General features: G+C 45.8%; 2 protein-coding genes across 4 annotated transcripts in view; one reads left to right on the top strand and one right to left on the bottom strand.

Moving 5' to 3' along the window:
• UPF2 (UPF2 regulator of nonsense mediated mRNA decay) overlaps positions 1-2983 on the bottom strand; it is a 100162-nt gene extending 97179 nt beyond the window's left edge. Inside the window, exon 1 of the mRNA XM_047754510.1 lies at positions 2901-2983. The gene's annotated coding sequence lies outside the window, so the exon portion shown is untranslated. The remainder of the gene's footprint in view (positions 1-2900) is intronic.
• An 18707-nt stretch (positions 2984-21690) lies between these two features.
• DHTKD1 (dehydrogenase E1 and transketolase domain containing 1) overlaps positions 21691-23484 on the top strand; it is a 58915-nt gene continuing 57121 nt past the window's right edge. For all 3 annotated transcript variants that reach the window (XM_047754977.1, XM_047754975.1, XM_047754976.1), the window contains exon 1: positions 21691-22003. In XM_047754977.1, the coding sequence (XP_047610933.1) occupies positions 21850-22003 (154 nt within the window). In that variant the 5' untranslated portion in view covers positions 21691-21849. The remainder of the gene's footprint in view (positions 22004-23484) is intronic.

Below are 23484 nucleotides of genomic sequence, written 5' to 3'. Positions count from 1 at the left end.
AGACATTAAATTCTGTTAAAATATTAAGACATTCACTTGGGGAGTTCTCTTAAGGTACAGCAGGTTAAGGATCTGGTCTTGTCACTGCAGTGGTCTGGGTCGCTGCTATGGCGTAGATTTGATCCCTGGACTGAGAACTTCCATATGCTGCAGGACCAGCCAAAAAAAAGAAAGAAAAAAGAAATTCGTTTGGAATCTGACAAATTGAAAAAAGATCAACATTTATTAGCGTAACAGTCTCTCAAACTTTGGTGACTCAACTTTTGTGACTCTCTACAGTATTTACTCAATGGACTTTTTTTCTTTCTTTGGTCTTTTTTTTGTCTTTTTAGGGCCTCACCCGCGGCATATGGAGGTTCTCAGGCTAGGGGTCATATTGGAGCTGTAGCTGCTGGCCTACACCACAGCCATGCCAGGTTCAAGCCTTGTCTGTGACCTACACCACAGCTCACAGCAACGCCAGATCCTTAACCCACTGAGTAAGGCAGGGATCCAACCCTCATCCTCGTGGATACTAGTCTGGCTCATTAATTGCTGAACCATGACAGGAACTCCTATTCAATAGATTTGTGTTTTCTGTATCAAACTGGAGTAGGCATTAATGACTTAGATTCTGCTCTGGACCATGACAAAACAGATTCTCAATAAGACCCTTAAGTCTTGGTGCTGGTGCCTTCTTTGAGTCATTTCCTCCTTGCATTACAAACATATACTGAAAGTACACATAGAACTAAATTTCAGTGAACAAAAAATACGATGAAAATCTAAAGGTTCATGTAAAAGCAACAATGCAACATGTGAAAATACTATAAGCTTTCTATAAGCTTTAAAGTCACTCAGACTTTAAGTTTGCATCCCAACTCTGAAACCTGCTAGTTATCGAAACTGGGCAATGTAACTTCTCTGAGTCTATTTATCAATAAAAAGGAGATACTGCTACCTCTCCGACAGAGTTCTTACACTTTTAGCACAAGAGTAAGACAGCATTCAACAAATGTTTATTCTTTCACAGACAACACCGAAAAGTTCACCCTAAAATGAGATTTTTCAAGTTAGAAGTACTAGATTTTAGCTACTCCAATCCTCAAGTTTTACAGAGTGACCTGCCCAAGATTACACAACTAGTTGTAGTGGCTGCACTGAGACTGTGTGTCTAGTGCTCTTTTCAACTACATACTCTGACTCTAAAATTTTAAAAACCAAATAAAAGATATAAACATAACTCAGATAAGTATGCATTTCTGTATCAATTTTAAAAAATAAAACAGCATTAAATTATATTGAATGAAATACAAAAATGTCTTTAAATTATCTTACCAAACACATGCCTTAAACAAATATTTTACCTAAAGTATTCAAAGTCTTTCAAATAAAACCCAAAACTTTTAAACAGGTTCTATCTCAAAATAAGATAAAAATCAGTGACCTTTGAATTGGGATACGATCAGCTCTTACAAGTTATTTTACCAAGTACAATTACATTCACACAGTCCTTAAAAGGAAGCCATGCTTTAAAACCACCTTCCTAGCTCCCAAAATAGTGTCCTGGCCCTGGGCTGTGTATTTTATTTGGTTTTCTAAGTATACTCTGAACTTGCAAAAGAAAGTAAAACTACTTTACTAGGAAAAGAGGTACTACCAATAGTGTGTACCTGGAGTGCAGAGAAAGGGGGGTTTCCCTTTTAATCATATTCCTGCACAAAGTACCATATGAACTATGTATGAAATCACAATGAGACTGCTCCGAAAATGCTCCAGAGTAAAAGAATGCCGTTTTACCTTTTAATTCTGGGTTATTCATTCAAAATGTTCTTAAGGGCAGAACCGCACCAGGGGCATTACCTCCCAGTCTTTGACTTTAAAGAAACGTCCGCAGTAAAAGGGACTCATTCAAAGTTTTCCCAAATTTCGCCAGAGTTCAAAAACGGTATTCTTGAAGAGCTGTACAATTCTCATCAACACCTAAAAACTGTGCTAAATGAGAAGAGCGAGTGGTAGTTTTGCTTAGATCCGATGCCTCACTAAGTACAAGTCCTACAAGAACAAGAGAGCTGATGGTCCGGTCCTGAGGGTACCCCCCCCCCCAAGCCTGTAAGCTGGCTCTGCTTGGCCAACCTGGAGACCAAATACCCCGAGATCATCTCCTTAGTTCAACTGTGCTAACAAGAGAAGACCTGGAGCCCCGGGATGAAGGCAAAGTGAAGAATCACCGGCCCATGGGACTGAAAAGAAGCACACCAAATAATCCTCGCCCACCACTCCCAAGTACACCCAAACCCCTGCCCCTAAACACAGCGCTCCCACAACCCCCTGCTCCTGCTCCACACGCCTCGACCCCCCTCGCTTCCCGGCCACAACTCCCCTTCCCCCCGGGGTCCACGGTCACCTGCGCCGACCACCCCCACCCCAGCCCTAACTTCGCAGCCCACACTCCCTCACCACCGGAGTCCGACACGCTCCGGCCGGTCCCCGGCTCCGCATCATCCCACACACGCACCCGCCCCACTTCCTCGCCCTCGCTTCGCTCCCGGCTCCCGAAGAGCTCTCCCCAACCTCCTCGCCTCCTCCACACCCCCAAGCCCCTTCACCCCGCCGCGGCGGGCTCCCGGCCTCCGGCCCCGAGGCCCAGCCCCGGCATGTGGGGCAGGCACCCCTCTAGACCGCCCCTCTGGCCGACCCGGGGCCGGCGGCTCCCGCGTTGACGGGAACTCCCGAGAGAGAGGGGTCTGAGGAGGAGGACGCCGGACCCGCGGTCCGGCTCCCGCTCGCCGCCCCCAGAGCGCTGAGGTGCGGAGTCGCCTCTCGGGTCCCCCAGGGAGTAGGAGTCCAGGCCGGTGCCCCTCAGCCCCGCTCCCTCCCGGTCGTTGGAGCGGAGGAGAAGGAGGTTCCCCGGGACTCACCTCGAGCCTGTTGTCAACATTAGCCCCGGGTTTCCCAGCACCAACTCCAGCGCTCGGGCTCTCCCCTCCCCTCCCCCCACCTAGCTCGCAGCCGAGGGCCCGCCTTCCCTCAGCTCCCCCTCCTCCCTCCGCCCGCCGGCCCTCCCGCCCGCCACTCACCAGCGCGGCCCGGCTGCGAGTGGGGGCGGGGCGGAGGGAGGTGGAAAGGAAGCAGCCGTCCGAGCTATTGCCGGACCGAAAGCAGTCCGAGGCGCCCTTCCTCTGGCATCTCCACGTCCTTGGCTTAGCTTCGGCGTGGCGGGTCACGAGAAAAGTCTCAGATAGGGGCCGCACACATAGCGGCTGCTTCAAATTACCCACTCCTTTAAGAGGAGCTAATTTTTTCAGACAGGCAATGCGTAGGGCAACCACAGCCAGCCCCTCAATCCAGGGCCTCAGTGGAGGGGGAGGAGTGTCCCGAGGACCGGAGGCAGGAAGTGGATTGGTCGCCAGGAAAGGGAAAGCTCCTGAATTGGAGGTACGCAGGCGCAGGCACTGAGGTGGGGGGGCCGGGGGGGTAAAGCGAGAATGGGGAGGGGCGGAGCTAACAGGAGGTGAGGAAGGGCGGTGGAACGGTAGGCGAATTACGGGGCGCCATTAAGGACAAACTTAGCCACGTGACTCTCATGGGAGTTTCCTGGAGCGAATGTAAGGAAGAGGTCTAAGAAGGGAAAGTTTGATTGGATTAATGCATGGGGTGAGGTTGAAGATTTAGGAAGTTGAAAATTGGAGAGGTTAAAGAATATGGCTGGTGAGGAAGGTACAAGTTGGTTAGGAACAGGTTTCGATTTAAGAGTGCCCTAGAAAGACTACGAAAGTCCGGTTGGGGAATTTCCAGAAGCAGTTTTAGGTGTTCCACCTAAAAGTACCCCAGGGTGAAGACAATTAAGGTTTTTCCTACACAGGTCTTAGAAAGTACCGTTCTAGCAAGCAGATTTTTTAAATTACAATGAATTATTGTAATTTAAATGAAATGACCAGGTTAAAAAAGATTTGCTACGCTTGCCATTTCCACTGAATGCGGAACCAAATCAACTTTTAAAAGTGGTACCAGCTTATTTTCTCTTAAATGTCTGAATTCGTGCATCTGGCCTCCAATTTTTATCCAAACATTGGTAAGGTTTGCCAGCAGAATCTGGCTGGGTGTTCAGTACTGGCCGGCTTTGGCTGGTCAGGAGCCAAAGGAGCAAAGGTGCAGAACTGGTCTTGATTCTTGCTCCACCTGCGGCGCCCCGCCCCCAAAGTGAGCTAGGAGCAACTAGAAACACTTGAGGCAGGTCCCTCCTATTCAGCTTTTGCCCATTTGCTTCTTTCTGTTTACTGTTTTTACTTACCATTTATTATTTTTTTCCCAACTGGGATATAATTGATTTTCAATATTGTATGTTTCAGGTATAGAGCGTGGTGATTCACGAATTTAATAATTATTATAAAATATTGGCTATATTCTTTGTGCTGTGCAATATATCCTTGTAATGTTGCAGAAACCGCAAAAACCGTGGCAATGGAAGGAGACAAACAGCACTCGGAGATATGGAAAAGCAAGGTTTATTCAGCACCGGTGCGGGCTCAGAGGAGTCACCTCCAGAGTCTGAGCACCAGGTCTTTGTTCTCAGTAACTTTTATACACTACAAGGTCTTGATTTTCCCATGTAAGCATCCCGGACCTCCCCTATCCCCAAGCAGACAGTCTTCCTCCCTAAGAAACTGAGCGGGCAAGGTTACAGAAGCAGAACTGGTAAGCAATGCTGGGTACCTGATTAGCAGGGCTGCTGGCTTGGATATAGGGTACACAGTTGTTACATTGTTACAAGAAGGGTGGTGTAGTGATGAGCACAGCTGGAAAGGCTTGCAGCTGCCTTCTTAGCCAAGGGGGGGTTGTTCTTGGGTTAAAACTCCATTTCAGTAACTCACTTTATTATGCATAGTAGTTTGTACCTCTTAGCCCCCACCTCTATCTTGCCCCTCCCCCTGCCCTCTCCCCAGTTGTAACCACTAGTTTGTTCTCTATATCTGTGAGTCTGTTTCTTTTTTTGTTATATTCACTAGCTTTTTTTATTTTTTAGATTCCACATATAAGTGATTACCTCAAGTATTTGTCTTTCTGTCTGGTTGATTTCACTAAGCATAAAACCCTCAAAGTCCATAACGTTGTTGCAAATGGCACAATTTCAGGTTTTTACGGCTGAGTAGTATTGCACTGTGTGTGTTTGTGTGTGTGTGTGTATTTATGTGTATGTATGTACACGTGTGTATATGTATATTTTATATATTACATCTTCTTTATCCGTTCGTCTGTCGATGGACACTTAGGTTGCTTCCACTTACCGTTTATTCTTAGCATACACATTGCCCTTCCAAACTGAGTGTTGATACTTCCTATACTTAAATTAAAAACAAAAAAAGGCGTTCATGCTGTAGTGCAGTGGGTTAATGATCTGGGGTGACTCTGTGGCAGCACCTGTTCAATCCCCAGCCGGGAGTAGTGGGTTAAAGATCTGGCTCTGCTGCACCTGTGACATATGTTGCATCTCTGGCTCAGATTCCATCCCTGACTCAGGAACTTCCATATGCCACAGGTGTGGCCGAAAAACAAAAACAAAAAAAACGCTATCACTAGATTTGTCATTTAAAGGGCAGTGAAAGAGAAAGAAAGACAAATACTGCTGTTCTGTACAACTGATGAATAGTTATGAGAGGACTATCCCAAAACACCATGGCAATGGCCATCACATTCTCATCAAAGTTCTTTTTCTCATTTTATCTGATTGTCTTTAGAAGATTGGCCTATGCTGTTGATAAATCCTTCTCCTCAATCAAATCAATCTTGGCCTTTCCTCAGGTGTTAAAGAAGAAAGCATGTGGAGTTCCCACTAGGTTCCCTCAGTGGGTTAAGGATCTGGCATTATCATTCCAGTGCTGTGGCACAGGTTCGATGCCTGACCTGGGAATTTCCACATGCAGGCACAGCCCAAAACAAAGAGAAAAAAAGAAAGTGAGTAAAGACTGTTATTTGAGGCATTTTATTGTGAAAAGCAGCAGAAAAATATAACCCTAGGAGAATGTGAGGTCAGGGAGGATTTTGTGTGTCTTTTATATTGCATTTTTTTTTTGTCTTTTCTTGGGCGACTCCTGCGGCATATGGAGGTTCCCGGGCTAGGGGTCGAATCGGAGCTGTAGCCACCGGCCTACGCCAGAGCCATAGCAACGCAGGATCCGAGCCGCATCTGCGACCTACACCACAGCTCACGGCAACGCCAGAACCTTGACCCACTGAGCAAAGGCAGGGATCAAACCCGCAACCTCATGGTTCCTAGTCGGATTCGTTAACCACTGCGCCACGACAGGAACTCCTATATTGCATTTTTTAATGAACGATATAGAGAGTGTGGAGTTCCTGTCATGGCTTAGGGGTAACAAACCTGACTAGGATCCATGAGGGCAAGGGTTTGAACCCCCGCCTCACTCAGTAGGTTAAGGATCTGGCATTGCCATGAGCTGTGGTGTAGGTCGAAGACATGGCTCATGTCTTGCGTTGCTATGGCTGTGGCGTAGGCCAGCAGCTACAGCTCTGATTCAGCCCCCTTAGCCTGGGTGCTTCCATATGCTGTGGGTGCAGCCCTAAAAAGCAAAAAAAAAAAAGAAGGAAGGAAGAAAGAAATAGAAATAGAGAATGTATAGGAATGGAAATGATCCAATCGGGAGGGAAATATTGAGGATGCAGGAGAGAGGAAAAAAGATAACAAAAGAGCAAAATCCTTGCAGTGAGAAGGAATGGCATCTCAAGTACCCGTGGAGGGAGGTCCCATTGTGTTTCAGCGGGTTATGAACCCAACTGGTGTCCATGAGAATTGGGTTCGACCCCTGACCTCGCTGAGTGGGCTATGGATCAAGCTGCAGTATAGGTCGTAGATGCTACTTGGATCTGGAGTGGCTGTGGCTGTGGCATAGGCCAGCAGCTGCAGCTCTGATTGGACTCCTAGCCTGGGAGGGGTCCAGTGCTGCAGATGCGCCCCTAAAAAAAAAAAAAAAAAAGGGCAGGGAGGGAAGAAGGAGGGGAGAAAGAAACAGGATACACACAAAGGCTTTTGGACCTGGGAGTTTTCAATGAGAAAAGAAAAACTGCTGCTCAGGTTCAGTGAGAAAGAAACACGAAGAGCATGAAAGCAATAGAGATCACCTGCTGCGAAGCTACTTAAAGTTTGTGGTCGTGAATTTAAAGTAAAACCATCCAGCCCACATAGGCCAATTTCTCCGGAAGAGACGGACAGTTAAATTTAACTTTGGCTCGCCACCGCCCCCATGAAAGTAATGACAGAGAAAGAGACAACTACAGGAATTGTGGGTGTTTGCAGAAGAACGCTTGTAGTGAAGGATCATGGGATCCACACTGGGCACAGGGTAGGGTAAGGGAAATGAGGTGTGCGCATGAGTGTGGATGGGGTTAATGAATTGACAGGAGCAGGGGTTGCAAAGAAAACAGTGATGGAAGAGCCAAAACATCCATGAATAACAGGGACAGGCCAGGAAGTCTTAAGGCAGTTCTGAAGAGCTGCAGTAGCAGGAGGCTTAGACAGAAGAAGCGAGCCCAAAGTGGCCAAGGCTCTTGAAAGAGGATGGAAGAGAACTGGTTTGGGAGCCACCATGGGAAGCAAGAAACACACCACTGAAGTCAGACTACATGAGATCAGATTTTAGTCTGGGAGTTCCTGTCGTGGCGCAGAAGAAAAGAATCCGGTTAGGAACCATGAGGTTTCAGGTTCGATCCCTGGCCTCACTTAGTGGGTTAAGGATCTGGAGTTGCCATGAGCTGTGGTGTAGGTCACTGACAAGGCTTGGATCCTGCGTTGTTGTGGCTGTATGTAGCTCCGGCAGCTGTAGCTCTGATTAGACTCCTAGCCTCGGAACCTCCATATGCTGCTGATGTGGCCCTAAAAAAGGCAAAAAAAAAAAAAAGATTTTAGTTCCAACATTTACTAGCTATTTAAACCTCACAGCTTTTTATCCTTGAAAATTGTGATAATAACCGTGCTTTTTTTTTAATAGGGTTTTGTGAATAGTAATTGAGGCAATTTAAATAAAAGCACTTAACACAGTCTTCGTAGTATTACTCTGTGTTAGCTATTGCTAAATCATTTTGGAAACAGTAGACACCATCATCTAAATGACTTTGCAATTTGAAAAAATAGTGCTTCAATGCCCCTTTCTTTGCCCCGCTGCTGGTGTGAAACCAGAGCACCTGCTACTGACATTTTACTCCAGCATTACGTATCCTGCTAAGGATATGAACTTTAAAATGAACATTAAAGGAGTTCCCGCCGTGGCTCAGTGGTTAACAGATCCAACTAGGAACCATGAGGTTGAGGGTTCGATCCCTGGCCTCACTCAGTGGGTTAAGGATCCAGCGTTGCTGTGAGCTTCGGTGTAGGTCACAGACGCAGCTCGGATCCCGCGGTGCTGTGGCTGTGGTGTAGGCCGACAGCTACAGCTCCAATTAGACCCCTAGCCTGGGAACCTATGTATGCCGCAGGTGTGGCCCTAGAAAAGGCAAAAAAGACAAAAAAAGAAAGAACATTAAAAAGAAAAAAGTCAAATTACCACAATATACACTTTAAATTCCTTACAATTTTGTCTATCAATTATACCTCAATAAAATTGAAAAAAAAAAAAGGAGAAAAGAGGAACAGTATTCTCAGCTACTGTAACCAATAATAGAGATTAGTAAAAGTCATTTCTAATTCTGGTTTCACTTCAATTTGTCCAGCAGAATGACCATTCTCAAAGTTCTTCGGGAAAGCTAATGGGTAAGTGGTGAGAAAGCTAACTTGATATCATCTAATTGATCTTTTTTTCTTTTTTAGGACTGCACCTGAGGCATATGGAACTTCCTGGGCTCGGGATCAAACCAGAGCTGTAGCTGCCAGCATCACAGCCACAGCAGTGCAGGATCTGAGCCACATCTTGGGCCTACACCACAGCTCATGGCAACGCCAGATCCTTAACCCACTGAGTGAGGCCAGGGATCAAACCCAAGTCCTCATGGATACTACTCGGGTTTGTTACTACTGACCCACAACAGGAACTCCCTGAACTTAATTTTGGCCTCCATTCCCGTCTACCTTTTTTTCTATTTTTCTTTTTCCTGTTAGTGGTGCTACAGGGAATCAGATAGGCCACCTCAAAATGTGCCACTTCGTCCTAAAGATTATTCTGAGCTGAAGGCAATTGAGAATCAACAGGTGCAGGAAGAGTTCTCTCAATCTCTCCTTATCTGCCTAAAAGCAGGGCATGAATTTCCCGTTGTGGAAGTATCAACTCCCACCCCCAATCCCAGTATCTAGAAGAAGAAAGAGACTCTTACCACCGGAAGTGGGGGTCGACACCCAGATGGGTTTACATGAACAGATCTTCCTAAAATAGCCCTTGTCTTCCATTAGTGCCCTGTATATTTCCTACCGATTTCCCACCGTTTGTGATCCCTCGAAACCCAAGCCCTCTTTCCTTTGTTAAAATGGAACCTAAGCTGGAAGTCTAACTGCTTTTTTGTGCTCAACTTTTCTGTGGAAGCTTATGCACATAGATATAAGTGCAAATCGTATGCCTTCTCTCCAGTTAATCTGTCTTTTGTTTAATTTGTAATTAAAGAATATTAAAGAATATAAGAGGATAGAGAAGTTACTTCTTCCCAATAATTTCTTAGTTCCTACACTCCATCTCTTATCCAAATGGAATTGATATGTCTGGAAAAGATTGTGCCTGGGTTCTCTTCCAAATCCCCACTGCCACAGCCTTAGTTCAGGCCCACACCAACCCAAACCCACACCGCTGGCAACCAACTCTTAGTTCTCCCCAACTGCTTCTAATCTTGCCCCCTCTTGACCTTAGCATTGTTTCAAACACAGGTCTAATCATTTAACTCCCACCATGCAAACACCCATTAATGGCCAATGTCTCCACATTTCTTTGATCATACAGTCCAGTGGGGAGGGGAGAAGGGCATCCATGCCTGACTCCTTTAGGTTTACCTAGATATAAACAGCGTCTATATGTAACACTACACAAATATGTACATTAAAGCATATGCCCTGGGGAATTCCCATTGTGGCAAGGCTGAAACAAATCTGACTGGTGACCATGGGGTTGCAGGTTCAATCCCTGGCTTCAGTTGGGGGGTTGAGGATCCGGCGTTGCCATGGGCTGTGGTGTGGGTCGCAGATGTACCTCAGGTCCTGCGTTGCTGTGGCTATGGTGTAGGGTAGCAGCTGTAGCTCCAATTCATCCCTGCCCTGGAGGTCTCCATGTGCCATGAGTACGGCCCTAAAAAGCAAAGCTTTTAAAAAATTATAAAAATTTTTAAAAGTCTATATCCTGAATTTTTTTTTAAATCTAAACGGAAGTTATAATATTTTTCCTAAATGTATCACCTTGCATACCATCTCGTGCTAAGCCACTTTATTTTTTTCTTTTTTGTCTTTTTTGGGGCCACACCTGCTGCGTATGGAAGTTCCCAGGTCAGGAGTCCATGCCACGGTCATGGCAACTCAGAATCAGAGACTCGTCTGCGACGTACATCACAGCTCATGGCAACGCTGGATCTTTAACCCACTGAGTGGGGCCAGGGATCGAACCCTCATCCTCATGGATACTAGTCTCAGCTGAGCCACAAAAGGACCTCCCTAAGCCACTTTAGAAGTCAGCAACCTGGAGTTCCCATCGTGGCGTGCTGTTTAACGAATCCGACTAGGAACCATGAGGTTGCAGGTTCGATCCCTGGCCTTGCTCAGTGGGTTAAGGATCTGGCGTTGCTGTGAGCTGTGGTGTAGGTTGCAGACGCGGCTTGGATCCTGCGTTGCTGTGGCTCTGGTGCAGGCCAGCAGCTACAGCTCTGATTAGACCCCTAGCCTGAGAACCTCCATATGCCACAGAAAGTGGCCCTAGAAAAGACAAAAAATAAATAAATAATAAAAAATAAAAAAGAAGTCAATGACCTACAGGGTCAAAATCATAGCCTTTAGCAGGAGCCCTTAAGATCCTATTAACAGGCTCTTGCCTGTTTGTTTGTTTTTCTTTTCTTTCTTTTTCTTTTTTTTTTTTATGGCCGCACCTTCGGCATATGGAAGTTCCCAGGCTAGGGGGTCGAATTGGAACTGCAACTGAGGTCTATGCCACAGCCATGGCAATGCTGAATCCAAGCTGCATCTGCAACCTACATGAAGCTTGCTGCAACCCCGGATCCTTAACCCCTGAGCAAGGCCAGAGATAGAACCCGCATCCTCATGGACACTATGTTGGGTTCTTAACCTGCTGAGCCACCACAGGAGCTCCGCTCTTGCCTGTGTCTCATTTCCTGTCGATTCCCCACAGGTCTGAGTTCTAGCGGTGGTCAACATCCTGCATCTGCTGGACCTCCTCTTCCTTTAGTGTACCTGTTACGGCTTTGCCTAGAATGCCCTTTCTCCCATGAATGTTTTCAGACCAGTCCCTCAAGCGTTATTTCCTGGGGGAAGCCTTTCTCTGTCACCTCCAACCTGCATATATCGGATTAGGTCTCTGTCCCTACCTGGGTCCCCAAAGCAGCCTCTGAACAACTCAGTTACCACATTCACCATATTATATTGAAGTAATTTGTTTATGTTTGTTTTCCCATTAAGACTATGAGCTCCTTGAGGCTGTGATTTGTAGCTTATTAATCTTTGTGTCCTAGGACCATAATAACATTTTGATAGAAGAAATAAAAGTGGAGTTCTCTGTGGTTCAGCAAGTTAAGGATCCAGTGTTGTCACTGCAGCAGCTTGGGTCCTTGTGTGGCAAGCCTTTGATACCTAGCCTGGGAACTTCCACATGCCTAGGGTGTGGCCAAATAAAAAGAAAGAAATGGAACCTAATACAGCATTGTAAGTCAACCACATTCCAAAAAAAGTTTTTTACAAATGAATTTAACAGGAGTTCCCATTGTGCCACAGCAGGAATGAATCTGACTAGGAACCATGAATTTGCGGTTCGATCCCTGGCCTCGATCAGTGGGTTAAGGGTCCAGCGTTGCCATGAGCTGTGGTGTAGGTCGAAGACGCAGCTCAGATTCTGAGTTGCTGTGGCTGTGGTGTAGACCAGCCTCTGTAGCTCCAGTTAGACTCCTAGCCTGGCAACATCCCTATGTCGAGAGTGCGGCCTTAAAAAGACAAAAAAAAGAAAGAAAGAAAAATAAATTTAACAAAAGAAGAAAGTGAATGAATATGAAGGGGATTAGAATATACCAGGCCAGAGAGTTCTCTGGTGGTCTAATGGTTAGGACTTGGTGCTTTTGCCACTGTGGCCCAGGTTCAGTCCCTGGTCTGGGAACTGAGATTCCACAGCTGCTGCACACTTCGGCCAAAAAAAATTTGGTTTTTTTTGCTTTTCAGGGCCACACATTTGGCATATGGAAGTTTACAGTCTAGGGGTCAAATCAGAGCTACAAGCTGACAGCCTATACCACAGCCACAGCAACGCCAGACCTAAGCCAAGTCTGCAACCTATACCACAGCTCATGGCAATGCCGGATCCTTAACCCACTGAGCAAGGGCAGGGACCGAACCCTCAACCTCATGGTTCCTAGTCAGATTCGTTAACCACTGCGCCACGACGGGAACTCCCACAAAAATTTTTTTTTAAAAAGAGGAATATACCACCTCAAATATATGCCAACTGGCATATGGATTATTTTGAGACAAAGGCAATTGAGAACCAACAGATGCAAAAAGAAGACTTCTTGGAGTTCCCATTGTGGCTCAGTTGGAATGAACCTGACTAGCATCCATGAGGATTCAGATTTGATCCCTGGCCTCACTCAGTTAAGGATCTGGCTTGCTGTGAGCTGCTCTGTAGGTCACAGACAAGGCTCAGATCTGGTGTTGCTGTGGCTGTGATGTAGGCTGGCAGCTGTAGCTCTGATTCAACCCCTAGCCTGGAAACTTCCATATGCTGCTCCTACAGTCCTGAAAAAAAAAAAAAAAAAAAGACTCTTGGAGCTCCCTTTATCTGACTAAGAGCAGAAACTTCCTTTTTTTTTAATTAACCCTTTTGTGTGTGTGTGTGTCTTTTTGCCTTTTCTAGGGTCGCACCCATGGCATATGGGATCCAAGCCCCATCTGCGACCTATACCACAGCTCATGGCAACACCAGATCCTTAACCCACTGAGCAAGGCCAGGGATGGAACCCGCAACCTCATGGTTCCCAGTCAGATTCGTTAATCACTGAGCCACGATGGGAACTCCCCCCCCCCTTTTTTTAATGTATTTTTGGTTTTTTGTTTTGTTTTTTTAGAGCAGAAACTCCTGAGAAGGGAGGATTACCATAAATACCCTCCCTATGAGATTTATGGCCATGAAGGAAACAGAAAACCAGCCAATATGAGTCTGCACCCAAAAACCTTAGTAAAGTAACCCTTATATAGGTGTTATTTACGTAGGTGATATACCTTATGTGAGTCCCATTGGTTAGCCCGTATATTTGCCTTGCTACGGTTTTCTGCCCCTAGGAGCCCAACTCCCCTTTCCTCTGGTTGCTTCTCCATAATTTAAAATGGAGATTTAAACTTTGTTAAAACGGAATTTAAGCTTCTGAGTCTTACTGTTTCATAGCGTTTTCACTTCTTTTCTGTGTAGCCCTAGGCATACAATATAGAAACATCAATTAAATTTGTATACCTTTTCATCTTGCTAATCTATCTGTTGTCCGTTTAATTCACACACACCGGGTATTGAATGTAAAAGAGTCTGGGAAAAGTTTTCTCTTTCTGACAAACACTTTCTTGGAAGAAAGAGTGAAACCTATGAACTTCTGCAGGAGTACGCGGGATTAAGCTGGAGTGGAAAGAACAGACTATTCCTGCACTGTTGGTGGAAATATAAACTGGTACAGCCACTATGGAGAACCGTTTGGAGATACCTTAGAAATCTATACATAGAACTTCCACGTGACCCCGCAATCCTACTCTTGGGCATATATCCGGACAAAACTCTACTTAAAAGAGACACATGCAACCGCATGTTCATTGCAGTACTATTCACAACAGCCAGGACATGGAAACCACCCAAATGTCCATCAACGGATGATTGGATTCGGAAGATGTGGTATATATACACAATGGAATACTACTCAGCCATAAAAAAAGAATGACATAATGCCATTTGCAGCAACATGGATGGAACTAGAGACTCTCATACTGAGTGAAATGAGTCAGAAAGACAAAGACAGGAGTTCCCGTCGTGGCGCAGTGGTTAATGAATCCGACTAGGAACCATGAGGTTGCGGGTTCGGTCCCTGCCCTTGCTCAGTGGGTTAACGATCCGGCGTTGCCGTGAGCTGTGGTGTAGGTTGCAGACGCGGCTCGGATTCCGAGTTGCTGTGGCTCTGGCGTAGGCCAGTGGCTACAGCTCAGATTCGACCCCTAGTCTAGGAACCTCCATATGCCGCGGGATCGGCTCTAGAAATGTCAAAAAGACAAAAAAATAAAAGAAAGAAAGAAAGAAAGACAAAGACAAATACCATGATATCACTTATAACTGGAATCTAATATCCAGCACAAATGAACATCTCCACAGAAAAGAAAATCATGGACTTGGAAAATAGACTTGTGGCTGCCTGATGGGAGAAGGAGGGAGTGGGAGGGATCGGGAGCTTGGGCTTATCAGACACAACTTAGAACAGATTTACAAGGAGATCCTGCTGAGCAGCATTGAGAACTATGTCTAGATACCCATATTGCAACAGAATAAAGGGTGGGGGGAAAAATGTATACATGTAAGGATAACTTGATCCCCTTGCTGTACAGTGGGAAAAAAAGTAAATTAAAAAAATAATAAAAAATAATAATAATAAATAAATAATAAAAAATAAAAACTGGGATTTCACTGTTATTTACCAAGCAAAATACTAACTCTTAGCCGTCCAGATGTAGGATTCTATGTCCCTCTTTGTGATTTTTATGAAAGGTAATTCAAGATTTTAACACTGGGTGGTTGAATGAACAAATGGAGCGAAATAAATAGACACCTCTTAATGTGTATGAGGCATTAATCCACCCAATGATTCTATTTGGTAGATATTGCTTTTTATTTATTTATTTATTTATTTATTTATTTATTTGCCACACTCACAGCATATGGAAGTTCCCAGGCCGGGGATAGAATCCGATCTGCACCTGTGACCAACACCAGTCCTTTCACCCACTGTTCGAGTTTGAGGACGGAACTCACACATCCTCAGCAACCCGAGCCACTGCAGTCAGATTCTTAACCCACTGCACCACAGTAGGAACTCCTCTTGTTTTTATAAATGGGGAAACTAAGGCTTAATATAGCTTAATAATGTGCCCGGAATGACACAGCTGCTAAGTAAAACCTCCACTCTGGACTGATTCCAAAGTTCACAGTCATATGTAATATTTCCTCCTAGAGGGCATTTTCTCCACCTTATACAACTGAATACCATTCACAGGTTAACATAGATTTTCCCTTTTACACAATCGGAATACAGAACACAAGACATAATTTCATAATCTAGTCCTAACAAGATCATCCAATACAAAGAGTAAAACAGCCTCTGCCTGGGTCAGACCAGTGCATCTCTAAATTCCTACTTCTGAAAGCATAAAGGGAAAAGGACTTGGTCTGGTATGAGAATAAAACATAGGGAACTCAGTGAAACTAGGGCAAGTCATTTGCAACCTGTTTGTGATTCAGATGCTTCATTTTAAAAATGAGTGCATAAGACTTTATGACCCCTAACTTCATTATTTTAATTTAATTTTGGCATCGCACCTTGTCATGGCTTCCAAGTGTTTAAGTATTCAAGAAAACAGTGGTTGTCTTCCTAACCCAGGGCATTTCTGTCGCATTGAGAAATACAGCTGGAAAGAAAAAAGTTATTACTCAGAGAGTCTTCTGGCATTCTCTCACTTCTTCTGTCAGTTGCTAAGGGGAAGGTAAAGGAAGGAGCGTCATTTCTAGCTTTTCTTCTGGAAGTTTCCACCCTGCAGTCATAATACTATGTACATTATATGCCGCCCTGTTTTGCCAAAAGAAGCTGTAGACATAGCCATATCATTGTGTTTTACCTTCTTCCAATTGAATGAAAGACTCGTTTAAACAGGGATTTTACTTTGTGTCAATATTCTATACCTAACATTTAATATCAGTTTAGTAATAGGAAGCTAATAAGCATAGTATCATCTTTTGGGCAGAGTGTCCTGGTGGCCCAAGGAAGAGTTGCATGAAGAGAGTACGTGATTGCTAGGCCGAGGATGCGCACTGCATATACTTCAAACAAACATTTCTAAAAGTGGTCATGGCGCTGTGGCAGGCGGCCTCTAAAATGGTCCTCAAAAACCTGCCCCCTGGCATTCACATCCTTGTGTAAGGCTCTCCCCTTGAGTGTAGACGGGTTTAGTGATTAACTTCTAGTGAATATAATGCAGCAGAGGTGATGGGGTGTTGGTAGCAATATTAGTTTATAGAAAGACTGTGGTTCAACTTTTTTTTCCTTTTTTGGCCACCCCATAGCATATGGAGTTCCCTGGCCAAGGATCAGATCTAAGCAACAGTCACTACCTAAACTGCACCTGTGGCAATGCCAGATCCTTAACCCACTGAGCAAGGCCAGGGATCAAACCTCAGTCCTCATGGACACTGTATCAGGTTCTTAACCTGCTGAGCCACAACAAGAACTCCAAATAAATCTGTATATATATTTTTTGTTTTTTTTAGGGCCACACCCGCAGCACATAGAGAGTCCCAGGCTAGGCGTCTAATTGGAGCTATAGCTGCTGGCCTACACCACAGCTATAGCAATGCGGGATTTTAGCCTGTCTGCAGCCTACATCACAGCTCACAGCAACACCATATCCTTAACCCACTGAGCGAGGCCACGGATCGAACCTACATCCTCATGGATGCTAGTCAGATTCGTTCCCAGAGGGCCACAACAGGAACTCCCCAAATAAATACTTTTTTTTTTTTTTGTCTTTTTGCCATTTCTTGGGCCGCTCCCGCAGCATATGGAGGTTCCCAGGCTAGGGGTCGAATCGGAGCTGTAGCTGCAGGCCTACGCCAGAGCCACAGCACCTCGAGATCCGAGCCGCATCTGCGACCTACAGCACATCCCATGGCAACGCCAGATCCTTAACCCACTGAGCAAGGCCAGGGATCCAACCCGAAACCTCATGGTTCCTAGTTGGATTTGTTAACTACTGCGCCACAACAGGAACTCCATAAATACATTTTTAAAGTATGACATTTTCAGACTAAATATTCCTCATAAACACTTTGTGGTTTTCTTTAGCCTTGCCCAAGACGTGGGAGCTCCCAGATGGGACACAAGCCACAGCAGCAACCCAGGCCGATGCAGTGACAACTCCAGATCCTTAATCTCATGTACCACCAGGGAACTCTGAGACTTCATTTTTTAGAGCAGTTTTAACTTCACGGCAAATTGAGACGGAGGTACAGACATTCCTCATAAACTGCCTTCCCCAATATCTGTGCAGCCTCCCTCATTTTCACCATCCCCACCAGCGTGGTGCATCTGTTACAACTGATGATCCCGCATGAACACGTCAGCATCACCCGAAGTCCACAGTTTGCATTAAGGTTCTTTCTTGATGCTGTGCCCTCTGTGGGTATGAATAGCTGTGTAATGACACGTATCCATCTTTGTAGTGTACAGAATATTTTCACTGCCTTCAAAATCCTCTGTTCTCCGCCTGTCCATTCCTCCCTCCTCAACTCCTGGCAACCACTGATCTATTTGTTGTTTCCACAGTTTGCCTTTTCCAGAGTGTCATAAAGCTGGGATCCTACTCTGTAACATTTGCAGACTGGCTTCTTCCACTTAGCAGTATGCATTTATATTTCCCCCATGTCTTTTCTTGCCTTGATAGCTCATTATTTTAGTGCTGAAAAATATTCCATGGTCTGGATGTACCACAGTTTCTTTCTTTCGTTCGTTCGTTCTTTCTTTCTTTCTTTTTTTTGTCTTTTTTTTTAGGGCCACACCTGCTGCACCTGCCATCTACACCACAGCTCACAGCAACGGCAGCTTCTTGACCCACTGATAGAGGCCAGGGATGGAACCTGCATCCTTATGGATGCTAGTCAGATTCCTTTCCACTGAGCCATGATGGGAACTCCCCACAGTTTCTTTTTCCATTCGTTTACTTGAAGGACATCTTGATTGTGTGCAAGTTTAGCATTTGTGAACCAAGCTGTTATAAACATCTAGAAGCTGGTGTTTGAGCAGCCTAAGTTTTCAACTCATTTGGGTAAATACCAAGAAGTGTGATTGCTGGACAATATGTAAGAGTATCTTTAATTATGTGGGAAACTGCCAAACTGTCTTTCAACGTAGCTGGACCCATGTTGGGCCCCAGCAATCTATGAGAGTTCTTTTTTTTTTTTTTTGTCTTTTCTAGGGCTGCTCCAGCAGCATATGGAGCTTCCCAGGCTAGGGGTCTAATCGGAGCTGTAGCCACTGGCCTACGCCAGAGCTACAGCAACGCGGGATCCGAGCCAGGTCTGCAACCTACACCACAGCTCACAGCAACATTGGATCCTTAACCCACTGAGCAAGGCCAGGGATCAAACCTGCAACCTCATGGTTCCTAGTTGGATTCGTTAACCACTGCACCATGACAGGAACTCCACACCATTGTTGTTTTAATTTGAGCTTCCTGAATGACATATGAGACATCTTTTCATATGCTTATTTGCCATCTCCACATCTTTTTTGATGAGGTGTCTGGTAGAGTCTTGCCCCCCCCCCTTTTCTTTTGGCTGCAGACACAGCATATTAGCCCATTTTAAAAATCAACTTGTTTGCAGCAATAACAACAAAAAAGGAGTTCCCTTGTGGCACAGCATGTTAAGAATCCAGCACTGTCACTGCTCAGACCATGACTGTGGTACGGGTTCAGTTCCTGGCCCAGGAACTTCCACATGCTGTAGGCACAGCCAAAAAAAAAAAAAAAATCAAGTTTCTCATTTCCCTATTGTTGACTTTAAGCCTTCTTTGCATGTTTTGGATACCAGTCCTCTCCAGATACACCTCTTTTTTTGTAAAGGCTTTATATTTTTAGGAGTTCTCGCTCTGGCACAGTGGATTAATGGATTAAGAATCCAACTAAGTAGCTTAGTGGATCTGGGTGGAATCCCTGCCCTGAGGCAGTGGTTTAAATGATCTGCTGTTGCTACAGCTGTGGCTTGGAGTCAGTCTGGGCCCAGGACCTTCCCTGTGCTGAGGGGATGGCAAAAAAAAAAAAAAAAATCAAGAAGGTACTATCCACCTGAATGAGTTTTCTGAGCTCCAGACCCATATGTCCATTTCTGTGGCAGATGCCTGCACTTGGAAGTCTCACAAACGTTCAAAATCATTGTGTCCTAAATGGAATTAATGCCACCTCACAGTTTTCTGCTCCTCCAGTGCTCTTTATCTGTTATTGACATCACCAACCATACAGTGGTTCGCTTCAGAAGCCAGGAGGTCTTTGTCTCCCCACCTCCTCACTTAGTGTTCGTATCCAGTCCCTGCATCCCGTATTCTACTTATTTCACTGGATCACATACTCAATATCCTTCACTCAGCATCTACTTGATGGTAGACAATATTTTGGGCACTGGCGTTAGAGCAATGCAGTAGACATAATCCCATGCTCTTGCTGTTTACAATTTAGTCAGAGGCATATCTACAATGGAATATTATTCAGCCATAAAGAAGAATGAGATAATGCCATTTGCAGCAAGATGGGTGGACCTAGAGATTACGGTACTAAGTGAAGTTAGAACCTAGAGATTACCATACTAAGTGAAGTTAGACAGTGAAAGACAAACATCATATGCTACCACTTACATGCAGAATCTAACACAAGGATGCAAATGAACTTATCTTCAGAGCAGAAACAGAATCACAGACTTTGAAATCACACTTATGGTTACTAAATAGGATGGACTGGGGGTTAGGGATTGGCATATTTACACTGTGATATATGGAATGACTGACCAATGGGGACCTGATGTGTAGCACAGGGAACTTTACCTAATATTCTGTGATAGTCTAGATGGGAAAAGCATCTGAAAAAGAAGAAAAAAAAAAAAACACAACTTAGTGCGAGGCCAGGGATCGAACCCACATCTTCATGGGTACTAGTTGCGTTGGTAACCGGCTGAGCCACAACGGGAACTCCCAAAATAAATTTTAAAATAAAATAACATTTTAAAAAAGAATCATTGAAATACGCTTAAGTAGGCAACAATTTAGTTAACTCCAACTATGACATATCTAGTACTCAGGAAACATCAAAATTGTACTAATGTAATAACGAAATGTATGGAGTACCATGAACGTGTCTAATAGGGAGAATGAAATTAGCCATGGGGGCCAGGAATACCTTTCTTCAGGAAGTAACTCCAAGCCCAGTGGAGAAGGAGGGTTGGAATCATCCAGGTGTATGTATTGTTGGGGGTGGGGTCGGGAGGAAGAAGAGCTGTCCTGGTGGAGGGAATTGTTTGCGTGAAAACCCTGAAGTTCTAGGGTGCCTTCCACTTGGAGGTTCCCCTGACACACCTGTCTATGCTTGCAGGGCAACTGTACATGTCTGGATTACAGCGTCTTTCATACTGTGTGTTGAATTCAGCCGGCAACGACTGGGAATGGATTAGGGGCAGAGACTGTATTTTAGCAATCTCTGTGACCCAGCAGAGGGCTCTGTGTGAATAGTGATTGAAAGAGTCTAGGGGAAAAATATCTTGGGCTCATGTGATGTGTGTAATGTTCTTAGAAGTATGGGGTGCAGCTGCCCTGGTGACTTGGAATGATGAATGACTGACTGGGAAGAATTCAGAGCCCCTCTTCCCCATCATACTGGTAAAGGTACACCACAAGGGAAACTCCAAGGTGAGCCTTGAAATAAAAAGAAACTCTAGGAGTTCCTTCATTGCGCAGCGGAAACGAATCCGACTAGGAACCATGAGGTTGCAGGTTCCATCCCTGGCCTCGCTCAGTGGGTTAAGGATCCGGCTTTGCTGTGATCTGTGGTGTAGGTCGCAATCGCGGCTCGGATCCCGAGTTGCTGTGGCTGTGGCTGTGGCGGAGGCGGATGGATACAGTTCCGATTGGACCCCTAGCCTGGGAACCTCCAAGTGCTGCAGGTGCGGCCCTCAAAAGACGAAAAGAAACTCTGTCGTAGAAAGACCAACCAAGAATTGCATCTATATATATCTATACTGCTGAAATCCGCTTCCAATTTCTCTTCGCTTCTATTCGTTCCTATAGCTGCTTTCTCCTCTAATTTACTCCTTCTCCCTCAGTGTTTCTTGCAAAAATACAGATGGACGGGGTGTTGATTTTCTGGCTCCTTCCTGCGACCTTCCCTTCTTGAGTCCCTTCGTCTCAGTCCCAACCACTTTTGATGCACCCCTTCGTTTCTATAGGAGACTGCATCATGTGTGTGGGGTTGTGCTCCGGGGCTTCCAAGGAGGAGGGCGTGGGTGATCACGCCTGCGGGAGACTGCAGCATATACAGATAAATCATGGTTTGTACCAGAAAGCTGGTGATGCTCGGCTCAACACTCCCCGCTTTCCCAAATCCAGGGCAGCCCTCAGCCTCTAGGACCGCTCGAGTCCAGCGGGATCTCGGGGCGTGGCTACGTCCAGGGGGCCGCTGATCTGGATTGGCTCCAAGGGCCGAGATGGCCAATTAGGAGTGGGGGCGTTGTCTCGGAGGCGGAGTTTCAACGGAGGGCTTATTCCTCTTGCCTCCCGCCTCTCCCTAGAGGTGGATACCCAGTAGTCCAGCGGCGTAGGAGCCACCTTCCTTCCTGGCGGCTGCAACCCCTCGATCTCCCGCCGAAGTCTCCAGGCCTGAGAGCCTGGCCGAACATGGCCTTCGCTACTGTGGCAGCAGCAAGACTGGGCCTTAGCCGGGCTCCTTCGCTCCTCCGGCGTGGCTACCAGACGGAGAGGGGTGTCTATGGCTACCGGCCGAGGAAGCGTGAGAGCCGGGAGCCCCAGGGCGGCCTGGCGCGTCCCCCAGGTCGGGGTTGGGGCCCGGGCGGTGGGCATGGGGGTTGAAGAGGCAGGGGGCTTTTTTGCCGGGCCTGCGGTGGGGTTCTGCTGTGGAGGCGGGGCTTCCGGGGAGCCTCAGTGTGCGCGCGGCGAATTGGGAGGGAGGGGAGGCGAGAGGGCAGAGGAAGACAGACGTGCGTATTGTCACTGTCACCTCCCCGTCCGGAACGGTTTTGTGATCTCTAATCTTCTTTTCTTGGTCGTAAAATGTCTGGGAACTTAGCTCTTTGCCAAGGCGGGGCTTCGGGAAAAGAAAAGTTCTAAGATGTTCCAGCTCCTGGAATGTCCCCAAGGATACATTTCCAGGGCCATCTCCAGGGCTGGTGTGAGCTGGGATGGGTGGGGATCACGACAGTACTGCTGGGGTGAAGAGCGCAGTTAGTTGGTACCAAGACCATAGTATATATTATCCGTTTGTCTCCTCTATCTGGCCTTTTTAATTTCAGTGTGGTTTTTTGTTTGTTTTTTTGATTTTTTGGTTTTTGTTTTCCTCTTCCTTGGCATGTAGAAGTTTGGAAGTTCCTGGGCAGGGATCAGGCAGTGCCAGAGTGTAACAAGGCCAGATCTTTAACCTGTTGTGCCACAAGGGAACTCCCTGATTTCAGAGTTTAAAACTTTTAGTTGAACAGCAAGGTCCCACTGTACAGCACAGAGAACTATGTATATATGTGTATAACTGAGTCATTTTGTGGAATAGCAGAAATTAACACGACATCATAAATCAACTACACTTCAATAAAGTTTTAATTTTTTTTTTTTTGTCTTTTTGCTATTTCTTTGGGCCGCTCCCGCCGCACGTGGAGGTTCCCAGGCTAGGGGTCGAATCTGAGCTGTAGCCACTGGCCTACGCCAGAGCCACAGCAACTCGGAATCCGAGCCGCAACTGCAACCTACACCACAGCTCACTGCAACGCCGGATCGTTAACCCACTGAGCAAGGGCAGGGACCGAACCCACAACCTCATGGTTCCTAGTCGGATTCGTTAACCACTGCGCCACGACGGGAACTCCTTTCTTTTCTTTTCTTTTTTTTTTTTGTCTTTTTGCTATTTCTTTGGGCCGCTCCCGCGGCATATGGAGGTTCCCAGGCTAGGGGAAGTTTTAAAAGTGTGCTGAATTTGGAACCATGTTACTGGTGGTTTTAATGGATTAGGAGACATGAATATCAGTTTTTGGAACCTCTGTTGGATTCTTATGTGTAAGAGACTAATTTTGAGTATTTGGGTTATGCTCCAAAATTATTTTTTTGTTTGTTTGTTTTTTGTTTTGTCTTTTTGCTATTTCTTTGGGCCGCTCCCGCGGCATATGGAGGTTCCCAGGCTAGAGGTCCAATCGGAGCTGTGGCTGCCGGCCTACGCCAGAGCCACAGCAACGCGGGATCCAAGCCGCGTCTGCAACCTACACCACAGCTTATGGCAATGCTGGATCCTCAATCCACTGAGCGAGGCCA

The sequence above is a fragment of the Phacochoerus africanus genome, chromosome 12 (genome assembly GCF_016906955.1).
Source record: "Phacochoerus africanus isolate WHEZ1 chromosome 12, ROS_Pafr_v1, whole genome shotgun sequence".
Lineage (NCBI taxonomy): Eukaryota > Metazoa > Chordata > Mammalia > Artiodactyla > Suidae > Phacochoerus > Phacochoerus africanus.
This window is presented reverse-complemented; position numbering and strand designations above follow the sequence as displayed.